Below are 15267 nucleotides of genomic sequence, written 5' to 3'. Positions count from 1 at the left end.
GAAAACAAAAGGGATTTGAACTAATACCCTGCTTCCTAAATTCCAGAAAGCAAAGTACGGACACTTAGAGGAACAATTTCACTCTCAAGAGGTTCCAATGTGAGGTATATGTTTTGCCTTTTCTTCCACAAAAATTTACTCCCTCCTCCCCCAAGGACTGTTAAGCCACATTACCCTATATTCCTAACATCCCTTGTCTCGTTATTTTATTACTGAATTAACCTCTCAGACACTTACAAAATTTCGCTAAGTTCTTCAGCAAGAAAAAATGAAACAAAATGTGCATTCAGCAATAAAACTTAAAAGAATCCCCATAGTTCCATCGCTGTCTCAAAGTTTCAATTCAGAGGTCATTCTGGCTCAGTCAGCAAGCTCGCCTGATGTCCCGAATGAATGGCCACACTTCCATGTATGTGTTCCCTGAGCAAGGGTTTCCTGAACACCTGTCACATGTCCAAGGGCACACTGGGAGCTGGATACACAATGATGGACAGATATAGGACAGTCCCCACCTTTAAAAAAACTCACAGTTTAGTCAGGGAAAGAGAGACAAACCAACAGTCACACTATATTGTGATGATTTCACAACCAAAGTACATCAAGACTCGACAGCACGAACAAAGCCCAAAGGACTCCATCAGTGGGGGTCAGGAAAGGCGTCACGAGGACGTGACACTCCGGCTGGAGTTTGAAGGACTGGACGGTTGTATCAGGCAGAGAAGGGGAGGGGCATTCCAGGTGGTGCAATCAAGGCACGGTGCTCTTCACAAGGATGGCTACCTTCGCTAGTGCCCCTCAGAGAATCAGGTGACTAAACGAGGGTTCGAGTCTGTTAACTGGTTGATCTCATCTAGTCAGTCATCTATCTTTTAATTTTATTGACGTATAGTTGATTTACAATGCTGTGTTAATTTCTGCTGTACAGCAAAGTGACTCAGTTATACAAATACATATTCTTTTTCATATTCTTTTCCATTATGGTTTATCACAGGGATATTGAATACAGTTCCCTGTGCTCTACAGTAGGACCATTGTTTACCAATTCTGTAATAGTTTGCACCTGCTAATCCCAAACTCCCACTCCATCCCCCCCCCCCCCCTCGGGGACCACCAATCTATGCTCTATGTCCCTGATTTTGTTTCTGTTTCATAGATAGGTTCATTTGTGCCATATTTTAGATTCCTCATATAAGTGATATCATATGCTATTTGTCTTTCTCTTTCTTAGTCAGTCACCTATCTTGAAGATGATGCTGTTAGCATAAACATAATCCTAGCTTCTCAAACACCTGTGCCTCCAACATTTATTTTATAGCTAAGTGAGCCCAATTCCCAGAACTGCTATATAACACTTGTAGAGGGGGTACAATTACCATGAAATAACTGGGTCTTATTGTGAAGCTCTAAGCAAGGGTGGACGCTGGGAGGAAGCCTTCTACTTTTAACAGAACTTCCTGATAGAAGCTCCCGCTGTCCATAGGAAACAAGGCCTCAGATCCAGCCTGGTCTAAGACATGCCCTTGGCAAAGGAACCTCTTTTTCCCAAAGCAATGTATCCAACAATCCCTCCCGACACGCCCTCCCGCCACTTGGCGACCTCTCCACCTCCCGTCCAGCCACCTTCCTGTGGGACAAGATCAAACGGCCACATGGATGACCCTGGCAGCCCTGGACGCCTCCACTCCGGGGACCTCACCTCTGCCCCCATGGCAGCACGCTGTGCTTTGTTTCCAGTCTTGATCTGAAACCTCCACCTGCAACTCTGTCCTCCTGGCCCATCCTTCTTCTTCCACCCATGGGAATCCCCAGACCTGCTTCGCGATGTCTTCCAGACGGCCACGTCACCCTCCCTGCTGCCCTATATTAGCCTCCTCCTGGGCTGCCTTCCCCACCCCACCCAACCCCAATGTCTTCCACGAAATGGGCTGCGTTTCCAAAGCCAAAGAAATTCGGCGCTCTCAAGCTCCTCTCCCCGAGCACCTCTATCCTTCCGCCCTCACCGACACTACACATCGTCCCGAGAGCTGCACCAGAGCCATTGCAAGCACTGGATTTGGTCTACTGCCATTCCAGGCTGCCCACCTCGGCTGGGCCCTCAACGTAGCTCAGGCAGCCCCGTCTGCTTCCCAGGGCTGCTCTTCCTTTCCTGCAAGCGGCCCTTCCACACCTCGGATCCTCTCCCCCGGCTGCTACCGAAGCCTCAAATCTGCCGCTTCTTTGGTACGAGTTTCTCCCACTCCCAGCATGGATGGTCCCATCCCCGGTCCTTTCCCTCCAGCCATCTCAGAGGAAGGGTGTCTGCACATCCTTTCCAAGCCCCAAGCTTCTACGTGCGCTCTTGACCCCAGTCCCTACTTGGGAAACGGCCCAGAAATAGCCACCGGGTAAATGATTTTAGAATATTACCTCCTGGTGCTTTTGAATTCTCTTAAGGGTCATCTTTTCCCGAGAAATCAGGGCTTCAGATTTTGCTTGACAAGCTCTCTCAAATTCGTTCCGCAACTCAGCTAATTCCTTCTCACACTTTCTTTTCTCTTCCGTTTTAATTTTCGCTATTTCAGTATCTTTAAAATACTTCAGCTGCCAATTGATGACAAATAATTGTAAATGCCAATAACTACACTAAAGAAACAGTAACATTCTCTCTTCACTGTCGGGTTTAACATTAATGCTGCCTAAATATATTTAGTCTTAATTTGTCTTTATGTTTCGTCTCATTCACTACGTACTTATAGGGTGCATTCAAAAGTCATAAAGAAATGACATCATCTGGAAAGAGAAATAACATGCACAGCAGTATAGTATCACATTCATTAGTAAAGATTCTAGTTATTTCCCCACATACCTAAGACGAAGACATTAAAAGACAAGCGAAAACATCACTCTTGGTAATAACAAGATAAATCTTACCTTTTGACTCATTTCTGCCCGTAGCTGCTGTTCAATTTCTCTCTTATATTCGTTTAACTTGATTTCTAAAGATTCTAACTTTGGATGCTGAGGGTAAGCACCTGCAAACTCATCGTCAATAAGCTGAAGCTTCTCAGCTATCAAAAAACAACACAGGAAAGGAGGTTAGAGAAACGTGGGCAGGTGAGCAAGAGGCCAGAGCTCTGTTCAAACACAAAGAGTGCACTTAAGGGAAAGTGCAAGGATGTCTGCAATTTACTTGGTAATGCATCAGAAACGTGAGAGAGCTTAATGGACGGACAGGTAAGTGGTCAAGCAAGCGTAACGCAAATTTCATGGCAGACGTGAGGTGTACGCGTGTGTGCTGTAAAACTGTGCCAACTTTTCTGAATGTCTGAGAATCCTCATCATAAAATGTCAGGGGAAAAGAAAACAAAAAGTACAGTTCAAGTCAGAAAACACTGGCATCTCTTTCCAGTGTCTAAATGCCATGGGAGAGAGCTCTTCATTGGACTTTGGTTAAAGCTGACTCACTTTCAAAACACTGACCTTAAGATGAATCAAAGATCATGTGTTTCAACTCCTCCTCTCCACAGAAGAGGAAACAGACACCCATACAGTTGAAGTGACGTTCAGACGGCTAAGCAACTCTATACTGGCATCAGTGGGGCTAAAGCCAGGTCTATAATTGCCTCGCATTCTGGCACTCTTCCCAGCAGACCTGCAGCCCTCAAACCAACTGTGGATTTGAAACCAACCACACAGCACACTGCAAACCTGGCCCTCGCGTACAATCTCAATCATGTGTAACACCAATACCACCAAAAAGCAGGCATAGGAAGAAAAGGCTGGCAGAAGCAAATTAAAATATTGGCAGGTATGTCTCTGGTCGACAAAACTTTCCATCTACTTTTCTGGATTTTCCAAATGCTCTGGACTGTCCAATGCAGGCCACTAGCCGCATTTAGCCATACTGAGTACTTGGAATGTGACCAGTTCAAAATGAGATGTACTCTAAGTGTAAAAGACACACCAGATACCAAGGACTGAGTACAAAAAAATAACCGTAAAATATCTCATTAATATTTTTCATATTGATTTCATGTTGGAATAATATTTTAGACATACTAAGTTATATAAAATATGTTACCAAAACAAATTTCACCTGTTTCTTCTTACCTTTTCTACTTTGGCTACTAGAAAATTTTTATTACACATGTGGCTCATATTATTGAACAGAACTGCTGTAGAATAAGCATGTTCTATGTTTCTAATGGAATAAAACCTACACCTAAATAAATGAAAGGCGTAGTCATACAGTACTGTCTTTACAAGTTATGAACTTATCTTTTTACAAGTTAAAGGCACTAGTGCAGTTTAAGAGTAAGGAAGGGCCAAGAAATCGATTAACCATATCCTATTAGCCAGCTGTTTCCCTTCTCTCCTGAGCACACAACTCAAGGGCAGGATGGTATTACAGAAAGCCTGCACAGCAGAAAAGCTCTGGATCACGGACCAGAAAACTTGGACTCTATTATCAGTTCTGACCCAGACTTGGCATTGCCAAGTTGCTCTTCCTCTGGTGACCTCAGTTTTCTCAACTTATAAAATGAAGGGATGGCCCACTGACTTCTCTAGTTCTCTGCAATGCAAGTAATCTAAGATCTTCTCGGTTTAGTGGCTATAAAGTTAGATGAGACACAGGGAAGAACCTCCCAGTCAAGAGGGGTTCAACCCAACAGACAAGGAAGTGAGCCTTTGGATCCCCACAAGATTTGGAAAGCGTGGCCTTGGCGGTCATGAAGGGAGGAGCAGCCCTGGAGAGCAGTTCCTGGTCCCTCCCAGCAGTGATCCCGGAAAAAATGAGCGCCCCTGCCGCCAGCAGCCTGCATCCCTCCCAGTCAAGCAACAAATACATAATACGGTACATCAGGCCATCTCCTTCATTCAAAAGAGAAAACGGAAGAAGTGAAATTATGGAAGACCATAATTACCAAGGGAGTCTTTGACGGGAAATGTTGAAGTTGTCTGAGTTCCCATACTGCAACTCTCTTTAGCCTGATGATATTCTGCCAATTCTTTCAGAAACTGCATAAGAAAACCTAAAAGACACAACGTGTATAGTTTCGTTTCACAACTTTCTTTCATTCAACTGTTGCTCAATCACTGTTTATGCAATCTTGGTTTTATAACATTATCTTTTTTACATCATGTATCTTTTAAGAATAATTTCTGAGGAAAGGCATTTCCAAGCATGATACAGAAACCTACAAGCAATAAGGAGAAATATTCATCAAACATGCAAATTAAGAGCTTATATGTGGCGTGAAATAGCAAAGTCAAAAGACAAATGATACACTGGAAACAGCTACTTGGCATAATACAGAGACAGAACTAATTTTCATAAACATCAAAGAGTTTTTACAAATCAGTACGAAAACAGAAAAACAGGGCAAGACATGGACAAAGTTCACAGAAAAAAATGTTGAATAAACATGAACAAAATTATAAATAAATGCAAATTAATACTACAACAGAAAGATTGTATTTTCCCAATAAGCGTATTACCAAAGTTTTAATCTTAGCACCCTAAGTGTCAGCAAGGGAGCGGGGAAGCAGGCGTGCTCTTTCACTTGGGAGGGAAATTTGTCCGTGTTTATGGATATTCAAAATGCAAGTGCCCTTTCACCTAGTCATTCCACCTCTCTGAATTTACACAGCTATACTTTCCCAAAAGGGTGTAGCACCGCACGCCGCATGCTTCTAATGGCAAAAACCAAGCGATGAAACAACAAAATCTCCATCAACAGGGGGTTAATTAAATACATTCTAAAAAATAATTAGTCCAAGTACACAGCTAGAGAAAGATATATTGGTGGATAAAGCAAATTGCACAACAGTATCTATGATATGATCCCATGTATGAGTATATGTTTTAATTACATATAGACTTTGACACCTGTCAACTAAATTCTGGTAGGATAAACAAGACACTCTTCGTTCTAGTTATCAGCAGAAAGTGAAATTAGAGAATATGAACAGAAATTCCTACTCTTCTTTCACTTCATACCCTTCTGAATAGTTCAAAAAATTTTTTTCTTTTTGACCACGCCGTGCAGCTTGTGAGATCTTAGTTCCCCGACCAGGGATCAAACCCAGGCCCCTGGGAGTGGAAGCACAAAGTCCTAACCACTGGACCGCCAGGAAATTCGCTGAAATTTTTTTTTTTTTTTTTTTTTTTTTTTAAGTCATGAGTATAAATTTTAGAAGTTTTCACTTTCTTGGAACAGATGAATGGACTTCTGCATCAGCCAAGTTAAGGGCTTATTTTCCTTTTCTACTGAAGATGCTACAATATACTGTTTTCTTAAATCAAAGTATAGTTGATTGACAATGTTGTGTTAATTTCTGCTGTACAGCAAAGTGATTCAGTTATACATATATACACTTTTTTAAATTTTCTTTTCCTTTATGGTTTATCATAGGATACTGAATATAGTTCCCTGTGCTGTACAGTAGGGCCTTGTTGTTTATCCACTCCATATATAATAGCTCACATCTGCTCACCCCAGCCTCCCACTCCATCCCTCTCCCATCCCCTCTCCCCCGTGGTAACCACAAGTCTGTTCCCTATGTCTGTGAGTCTGTTTCATACATAGGTTCATTTGTGTCATATTTTAGAGTCCACATATAAGTGATATCATACAATATACTCTCTTTTACTTCCCCTACTGCAGATATAAACTCTGTTCTTTCATACTCATTGCCTTGCAACTCTTCTGTCTCATCCACCCTCTTCTTCTGACCCTTTCCTATCAGCCTGTTCTCACCTCATCCCTTCCTGCTGTCATGCTGAGGCCAGATCTTGGCTCCCTCTATGGACAAAGGTCAATGTTTGGCAGAAATCTTCAAGATCCTGCAGGAGGTCATCTTTGGCGGTGTGCCCTTCCACCGCAGCATTTCTAACGCTGGTGCCTTTTTCCAGTTCTGCAGTGCTTTCCGCAGGCCCCTAAATAGTTCCACTTCCCCTCTCTCCCCTCCACACTCCCACCCAAGAAGGATACGTCTAGTCTCCACCTCTATCCAGTCATTTATTTATATCAGTATGGACTCCTGTTTCATACCTTGGTAATTATAATTCATGTGTAATTCTACAACTCACTGATAAAACCCGCTCTTTTATTTTGTTGCTCCAATTGTTCCAGCTTTGGCCTCTGGGAGCACTTTCATCGTGGGTTTTTGTCTTAAGCACTTCCTTAGGTTCCGCACTGAAAGGGGCTCCAGGCTCATCTTGTACAGTCTCTGCTCCACTCCTGGAATCAACCGCTGCTCCAAGGAGCCCTGGTTCCTATTATTATGGAATGGTATTAGAAACCGAATCTTAGTACTGCAAACTGGGCTCGAGGTGTGCTCACTGCAACTGGGGTGTCACTGCTTCCAGCCCCTCAGCCTAGACAGCGAGGAAATACGAATGTACACTAACCTGTGTACACAAACATACCTATAAATATCTCTCTGTATCATCTGTCTCTATATTAAGCTAAACGTGAGTTCACACTAATGTCTCCACCTGAGCCGTTACCACATGGACCATCCTAGCCTCCTCCCCTTGTTTACCTGTAAATTCCCGCTCCAGCAGTGAACACCTGGCTCCCGCCATCTTCTACCCACTTACTTAATTGTTCAATTCCAGCACACGTGTATCATGGTCTCACAATTGTTAGCCAGCACTCCCATGAGAAATAACTCTCACCTTGAATACACAGCCTATGTACAGTTCCTTCTGCCTTTCGTCTTAGTCGTCATTCTTTCCAATGTCAGATAGCTCAGCATATTTTTCCCCACCCCCTGCAGTGAGGTTACTACAGTTAGATTGTTTTGTCAGTCCGCATTCCATCCTGAGATCACCTGACCTCCTAAATCTGCATACATGAAGGCTTGTTCTTTGTACAGTTCTACAGGTTTTAGGCAAATGTCTATATCATACCATTACAGGTATCGTAAGAATACTTTCACCACCCTAAAAAAGATCCTGTGCTTCACCTCTTCAACCTCCTACCCCTTCCCTCCAAATCCCTAGCAACCACTGATGTGTTTACTATCACTACAGCTTTGCCTTTTCCAGAATGTCACATATATGGAATCATATAGCACGTAGCCTTTTCAGACAGGCTTCTTACATTAACAATACACATTTGTGATTCATTTATCTCTTTGCATGGCTTGGTAGCTCATTCCTCTTAGCTGAATAGTATTTCCCTGTCTGGAAGTACCACAGCTTGTTTATCCATTCAGCTACCAAATAACATCTTGGTTGTTCCCAATTTCTGGCAATTATGAATAAAGTTGCTACAAACATTCACGTGCAGGTGTCTGTGTGGACTTAAGTTTTCAAGTCACTTGGGTAAATACCTAAAACAATGACTGTTGGATTGTATGGTAAGACTATGTTTAGTTTTGTAAGAAACCACCAAACTGGGCTTCCCTGGTGGCGAAGTGGTTAAGAATCCGCCCGCCAATGCAGGGGACATGGGTTCGAGCCCTTGTCTGGGAGGATCCCACATGCCGCGGAGCAACTAAGCCCGAGAGCCACAACTACTGAGCCTGCGTGCCGCAACTGCTGAAGCCTGCGCGCCTCGAGCCCATGCTCCACAACAAGAGAAGCCACCACAATGAGAAGCCAGTGCACCACAACGAAGAGTGGCCCCTGCTCGCCACAACTAGAGAGAGCCCACACGCAGCAACGAAGACCCAATGCAGCCAAAAATAAATAAATTTATTAAAAAAAAAAGAAACCACCAAACTATCTCCCCAGGTGGCTGTACCATTTTGTATTCCCACTAGCAATGAGGGACAGTTCCTATTGCTCCACATCCTTACCAGCATTTAGTGCTGAAGGTGTTCTGGATTTTGGCCATGTTATCTCATTTTTGTTTTAATTTGCATGTCTCTAACAAATAACGTGCAGCATCTTTTCATATGCTTATTTGCCAACTGTATATATCTTCTTTGGAGAGCTATCTGTTCAGATCCTTTGCCCATTTTTTAACTGACTTGTCTCTTTAGTGTTGAGTTTTCAGAGTGCTTTGTGTATTTTTGATGCAAGTCCTTTACTGGATGTCTTTCGCCAATACCCTCTCCCAGTCTGTAATTTGCCTTTTCACTCTTTCATAGAGCAGACGTTTTTAAATTTTAATAAAGTCTAACTGGTCCATTTTTTCTTTCATGTATCATGCTTTTGGTATTATATCTCATCGCCAAACAGCAGGTCACAAAGATTTTCTATGTTTTCTTCCAGAAGTTTTATAGTTTTGCGTTTTACATTTAGATATATGATTCATTTTCAGTTAATTTTTGTGTAAGGTCTGTGTCCAGGTTCATATCTGTGCATATGAATGTCCAACTGTTCCAGCACCACTTGCTGAAAAGACTATATTTCCTCCATTGAATTGCCTGTGTTAAAGGCTAGTTGACTATGTTTGTGTAGACCTATTTCTGGGCTCTCTATTCTGTCCCACTGATCGATCTATCTATCTATCTATCTATCTATTCTTTTGCCAATCACAGGCAAGGATTTTAACTTCCAGAAAGAAAAGAGCCAGTGTCCAAATTCTCTGGCCAGCTATTTTCTGGGTATCATTATCTTTGAAAGGAAAAATGAGGGGTGGGAAGGATGTGTGAGTGGAATCTAGGGGAAAAGTACTGTAACCATTCAACAGATCAGCACCCTCAAAGTATAGACACAGTAAGATAAAACCAAAGACCTCTGTCAGGGAATACACAACAGTTAGGTACAAAACATCTTCTTACATGTTTTCTGATGGTCTCAATGTCTTAATGGAGAGCCACCAATTTTTAAATCATTTCATTTTAACAGTAGCTGCTTTACTGTTAGCCAAGAATTCTATCCAAATTATGTCATTAGGATGCATGACATGTCTGCAACTCAGTTTTTCTGAGTTTCAGAAATTTTACTAGGATGCTGGGTAAAGCTGGTAAGAGATGTTAGCCAGATGTCTTTCTGAACTAGAAAGATTTAAAGAGTGCTTAAAGGTGAAAAGCTATTTTTAATAGTATAAATACCTATAAATAAATGGATTATTTCTTAATATCCCTTCAAGCCCTAAATTCCTTTCTGAAATAGTTACACTACAGACAGCAGCTATTTACTTAGAACTGTGCTGTCCAACGTGACAGCCACTAGTCACGTGTAGCTACTTAAATTAAAATCTCAGTTCCTCAGTCACACTAGCCACATTTCAAATGCTCAATAGCCCCATGTGGCTAGTGGCTAGTGGCTACCGTATCGGGCAACACACATACAGACATTCCCATCACAGAGTTACACGAAACAGCACGGCCACAGAATCTACAACCTAGGATCACCTACCATCCTCAACTTCAGTAAGGATGACCTACTTTGCAGGTGATCTAGAATGTCTTGTGATCCAAACATTATACATAGGATGGATAAACAACAAGGTCCTACTATAGAGCACAGGGAACTATATCCAATATCCTGTGATAAACCATATGGAAAAGAATATGAAAAAGAATGTACATGTATGTATAACGGAATCACTTAGCTGTACAGGAGAAAATTAACAACACTGTAGGTCAACTATACTTCAATAATACAGTAAAATAAAAACAGAATGTCTTTTGATCCAATTTACTTATCCTCTGCTAACATTACTCCCGGGAGACCAGGCAGTTAAGTCACAGAATAATGACTGGCAGAAAGTAGGTACTCAAGTGTTCGCCAAATGGCAAGGCCTGAATTAATGTCCCAGCAGGGAGGGTAGCAATGCCGGCAACAGACAAAATCAAGGAGCACACTAACACAAAAAGGCCATTACATGACGTTACGGATTTTTTGGAAAAGATCTAAATAACAACTATGCGTTACAGGCAAGTTACCAGCTTATGTTCATACTACCAAGTCCATCATCAAGTCCAGCCTGTGGCCTGTCACCCACAGCAGTTGTAAAGGGAAAAAACCTCAGCCTCCCTCCTTCTGTGTAGGGAAAAACCCACCTCTTCCCTCCCATCTCTCCCCTCCCTGTGAGCCCCTTGACTTTTACACAGAACACTTCACAACACTTACTCCCGACTCTCACGGTGACCCAGCGTGTGGGGCTTTTCCCGCACATCAAGCCGTTCTCCGCGACACCAGATGGGTGGCCCACACTTGAACTCAATTCTGACACTGTCCACCTGGAGGCAGCATTCGACCCCGTGGGTTAAGGGCCTCAGTCCCACACTGACCACCCCTGGCCACCATACCTATACATCCTTCAGATGCCAGTCACATGCCCAGGCTGGCACCTGTGCTTCTGAGCAACTGGCTATACACAGGGGTTCCCACAACCTCCTCCGTGGGCTTCATTAACGTACCAGAACAGCTCACAAAACTCAGGGAAACACTTTCTTACGTTTACCAGTTTATTAAAGGATATGATAGGGGGCTTCCCTGGTGGTGCAGTGGTTGAGAATCCGCCTGCCAATGCAGGGGACATGGGTTCGAGCCCTGGTCCGGGAAGATCCCACATGCCGCGGAGCAACTAAGCCCGTGCGCCACAACTATTGAGCCTGCGCTCTAGAGCCCATGAGCCACAACTACTGAGCCCGCGTGCCGCAACCTGAAGCCCGCGTGCCTAGAGCCTGTGCTCCACAATGAGAAGCCACCACAACGAGAAGCCCGCACACCGCAACGAAGAGTAGCCCCCGCTCACCGCAACTAGAGAAAGCCCATGCGCAGCAGCGAAGACCCAACACAGCCAAAAATAAATAAATAAAATAAATAAATTTATATATATAAAAAGGGATATGATAAAGGATACAGTTGAACAGCTAAACAGAAGAGATACACAGGGCGAGGTACATGTGGGAAGGAGCCCGGAGCTTCTATGCCCTCTCCAGGTGTGCCAATCTCCTAGCACCTCCATGTGTTCACCAACCTGGAAGCTCTCCGAACCCCATACTTTTGGGATTTATGGAGGCTTCATCACACATTCATGATCGATTATTCACAAAAATGATCGATTATTCATTTTCAGTCCTCCTCCCTTCAATAGAATGGGGAGCAAAGCTGAAAATCTCAAGCTTCTAATCATGGCTTGGTCTTTCCAGTGACCAGCCTCATCCAGGAGCCATCCAGGGACCCGCGTAGTGTTGGCTCATTCGAACACAAGACACTCCTATCACCCAGGAAATTACAAGGGTTTCAGGAGACCTCTGTCAAGAATGGAGGTCAAAGACCAATACTAGAACAAGATATGCTCCTTGTGTTCTTATCACTTAGGACATTACAAGGATTTTGGGAGCTGTGTGCCAGGAGCTGGGGGCAGAGATCAATATATACATTTCCTATTATCTCAGAGTAGTTATGGACTCTTTGAAGGTTATTATCAAGGCCAAAATTAAAGCAATTTATCAGGCCTATATAAACAAAAAAAAAAGCACACTACTGAACAGATATTTCATTCTTTAAGCCAATATTAATACAATACTCTATATACTGTAGTTAGGGGCATATCTAGGATACAAAGATAGTGGCCTAAACGTTATTTGTTTTTGTTTTGGAAATGTTCCAAACAGTGGGTATCTCTACAAAGACCAATTTTCAATCCGTTTGTAGGGCTCTTGATGCTGTCTCTAGTTTTCTCATTTGAGTAATAGCGATTTTAAAAGGTTAAAATTTGGGGGAAAGGATCCACATTTGTAAAACAGATGAATTGTTCTATTTAAAAAGGTATTGTCAGCAAGGAAAAAAGTCAAATGATTCAATTCAAATTCCCTATTCTTCCACCTGAAAATTATTAGTTTCATACTTTTATACAAAACAATACATAACAAAAATGTTCCTATTCTCTACAAAGATGAAGGCTCCTACCTTTTTGGTTTTCTTTGTCAAATCCTGAAATCTGTTAAAAGAAAATATTTTACCTTTATTCAACTATTCCGTTATTATTAACAAACCAAAGCAGGTTATAAAAACGAAACAATCCTACCAGTGATTTGTACAGACTGGATTCAGGGTTGATTTTAATGAGCTGTAATAGATCCTGCATAGTAAATACCTTAAAAAAAAAAAAAAAAGTACACAGATTTTAACATCAATGTGTAAGTGATATATTCAGAAACATCCCAATTTAAGACTAAAAATCATGGTTCAGACTAAATAAGATTATAACTATGCTAATAATGTAACACGTAAGCTTTCTTATATTAAGTTACAATAAACGCTGCAGTCAAAAGGATAAAATTTTTCTCTTGATCACGTAATTAACCTCCAAATAATTCACATCAAAGATGATGTGCCTAACAGAAATAACAGAAATGGTTAATGCCTTACAAATAAGAAACACTCAAACATCTGAGGCACCAATGAATATATGAGTGCATTCCAGGGTCTTTCAATTGCAATGACATTTTTAAATTACTATTGCTTCAAAATGTAAATAAACTGAGTTTGTACTATCTTTACAACTACAAAATGTTTAACACTATCTTAGATACACATGTGGTCAAAGAGTTTGAGTAATCTTAGTAAACAATACATACTACAGAAATACATGCTGTGTCTACCCTCAGAACATTGATACAATCTACAATTAGTTTTCCATTAAAGAATATTCTGCACAGTATTTTAGAGTATAGAAATCTTTAAGTGTATGAACTAGATAATCACCGCTATAACCACATAATTGACATTATTCATTCTAGGAGCAAAATTGTGAAATGTAATTAGAAAGTTAGATAGAAGGATCAACAAAGAATTCCTAATACTGGTAAAATTTGATTGTTAATGAATAAATACAGCATATTTAAATTTTAAGTTTTTCCAATAATAACACTGCTGTTCTCTTAAAACAGCTGAATACCACACTTGTGGACAATTATGGCCAAGATAAAGAGTAAAAACATAGGGACAGCCCCAGGAGTCAACCCTAATGTAAACTATGGACTTCAGGTGATAATGGTGTGCCAAGGCAGGTTCACCGAACATACAAATGCTGATAGCCGGGGAGGCCTGCACGTGTGGGGTTAGGGAGCAGAAGGGCAATAGGGAAAGTGTGCCATATCTGCCTTTAAAATAACCAAGTGTGACTAGTATGTTCAGTGGTTGGTGGAAAGATAGTGACAATCATTAGCAAAGTGGTAAAAGGTGTTGTAGTATTTAAGAACTCCACAGGTTTTCAAAAGTTACTTATCCCTCACTTCTCTTATGTCATCACAAAGACGACAAATATCTGAAGAGACTGTAGCATACTGAAGACGGCACACTGTAGCTCTAGATTTACTGCCCTGCATTGCCACTTACCAATCATGTGACCTTGAGCAAATCACCCCACCTCTCCAGACTCTGGATCCTCATCTGTAATACATGTACCACCTGCAGAGTGACCAGCAGTGCCAGCCTCACAACAGACATTCAACATAAATGGCAGTTTTGCGTCCTCAGACCACATGGAGTGTCAGATCACTTCTAGCTCCAAAACGTCACAATTTTATAAAGACAAATCAAGATACCAAGGAATTGGTAACAATGTCAGATTTCATACTCCTTTGTCACATTATAACAAACACATGATGTAATTTCAAAGATAAACAAGAAAGGGACCCAGCTAGCCTAGGAGCACTTAGCTATTACCTGAGGGAGAAGCTGTTAACAGAAAATTCAGAGACAGAGAAGCAAAGGTGTTACCTTTTCTTTTGCCAAACCACTTTCGGGAAAGAAGACAGAAAGCGCACATTCGTAGCCGCATCTCTGTAAGTGATCTGCCACTAGAGAGTTGGAAGCGCGTATTAAGAGGGAGCTCCCTTCCACTGACAGGGAGAGGGACTGCACTTCGCCACTCAGTACAGGCTGCATCAGCTCGTGAATTAGCTGGTTTCGGAGTTGCGTCTAGATCAAATACAAAATGAAACAAGAGGGAAAAAATAATTTCAGCAGGACTTTTTCCACTGGCGGGACACAGACTTGTCACATGAATTAGAATCCTTCCTTTTGTTTCCAGAATGGTTCTAAATCCATGGCCCCAAGTTAGGAACCTTCCCCTGGACACTCTGTCTTACCCTGTGAGACAAGCAGCCCAGTGGATTCTAGAAAGAGTAGCTTGCTTTCACCAGCTTCCAAGTGAGCTGGTGGTGAGCCAGAACGTGGTGAGACTAACTTCGCTTCCCTACGAGCCCAGTTCAGCAACTTTTCATTGGGGTACCAAATACAGGAGAAAACTCTGCTACTTCCTCACCTCTCTGCAAATTGTTGGCGGATACGAAAATAATACTGGGTTAAATATATTTAAGTATATTGATCAAAATAAAATTAGGTTCCCAAAACAGAAATAGTAT

The 15267-nt window shown here is 41.9% G+C and overlaps 1 protein-coding gene across 3 annotated transcripts in view; it reads right to left on the bottom strand.

The window, feature by feature from the left end:
* OFD1 (OFD1 centriole and centriolar satellite protein) overlaps nt 1-15267 on the bottom strand; it is a 63113-nt gene that overhangs the window by 43287 nt on the left and 4559 nt on the right. For 2 of the 3 annotated variants that reach the window (XM_059910669.1, XM_059910668.1), the window contains exons 3-8: nt 14621-14821; nt 12924-12992; nt 12806-12836; nt 4905-5012; nt 2911-3047; nt 2407-2580 (exon numbers count right to left, since the gene is read on the bottom strand). In XM_059910669.1, coding sequence (XP_059766652.1) covers nt 2407-2580; nt 2911-3047; nt 4905-5012; nt 12806-12836; nt 12924-12992; nt 14621-14821 — 720 coding nt within the window. Of the gene's footprint in view, nt 1-2406; nt 2581-2910; nt 3048-4904; nt 5013-7072; nt 7212-12805; nt 12837-12923; nt 12993-14620; nt 14822-15267 lie in introns of those variants that run through there. The other variant, XM_059910670.1, reaches the window with a different exon arrangement.

The sequence above is a fragment of the Balaenoptera ricei genome, chromosome X (assembly GCF_028023285.1).
Source record: "Balaenoptera ricei isolate mBalRic1 chromosome X, mBalRic1.hap2, whole genome shotgun sequence".
Taxonomy (NCBI): Eukaryota; Metazoa; Chordata; class Mammalia; order Artiodactyla; family Balaenopteridae; genus Balaenoptera; species Balaenoptera ricei.
The sequence above is the reverse complement of the archived record's forward strand: the minus strand, read 5'-3'. Positions and strand labels throughout refer to the sequence as shown.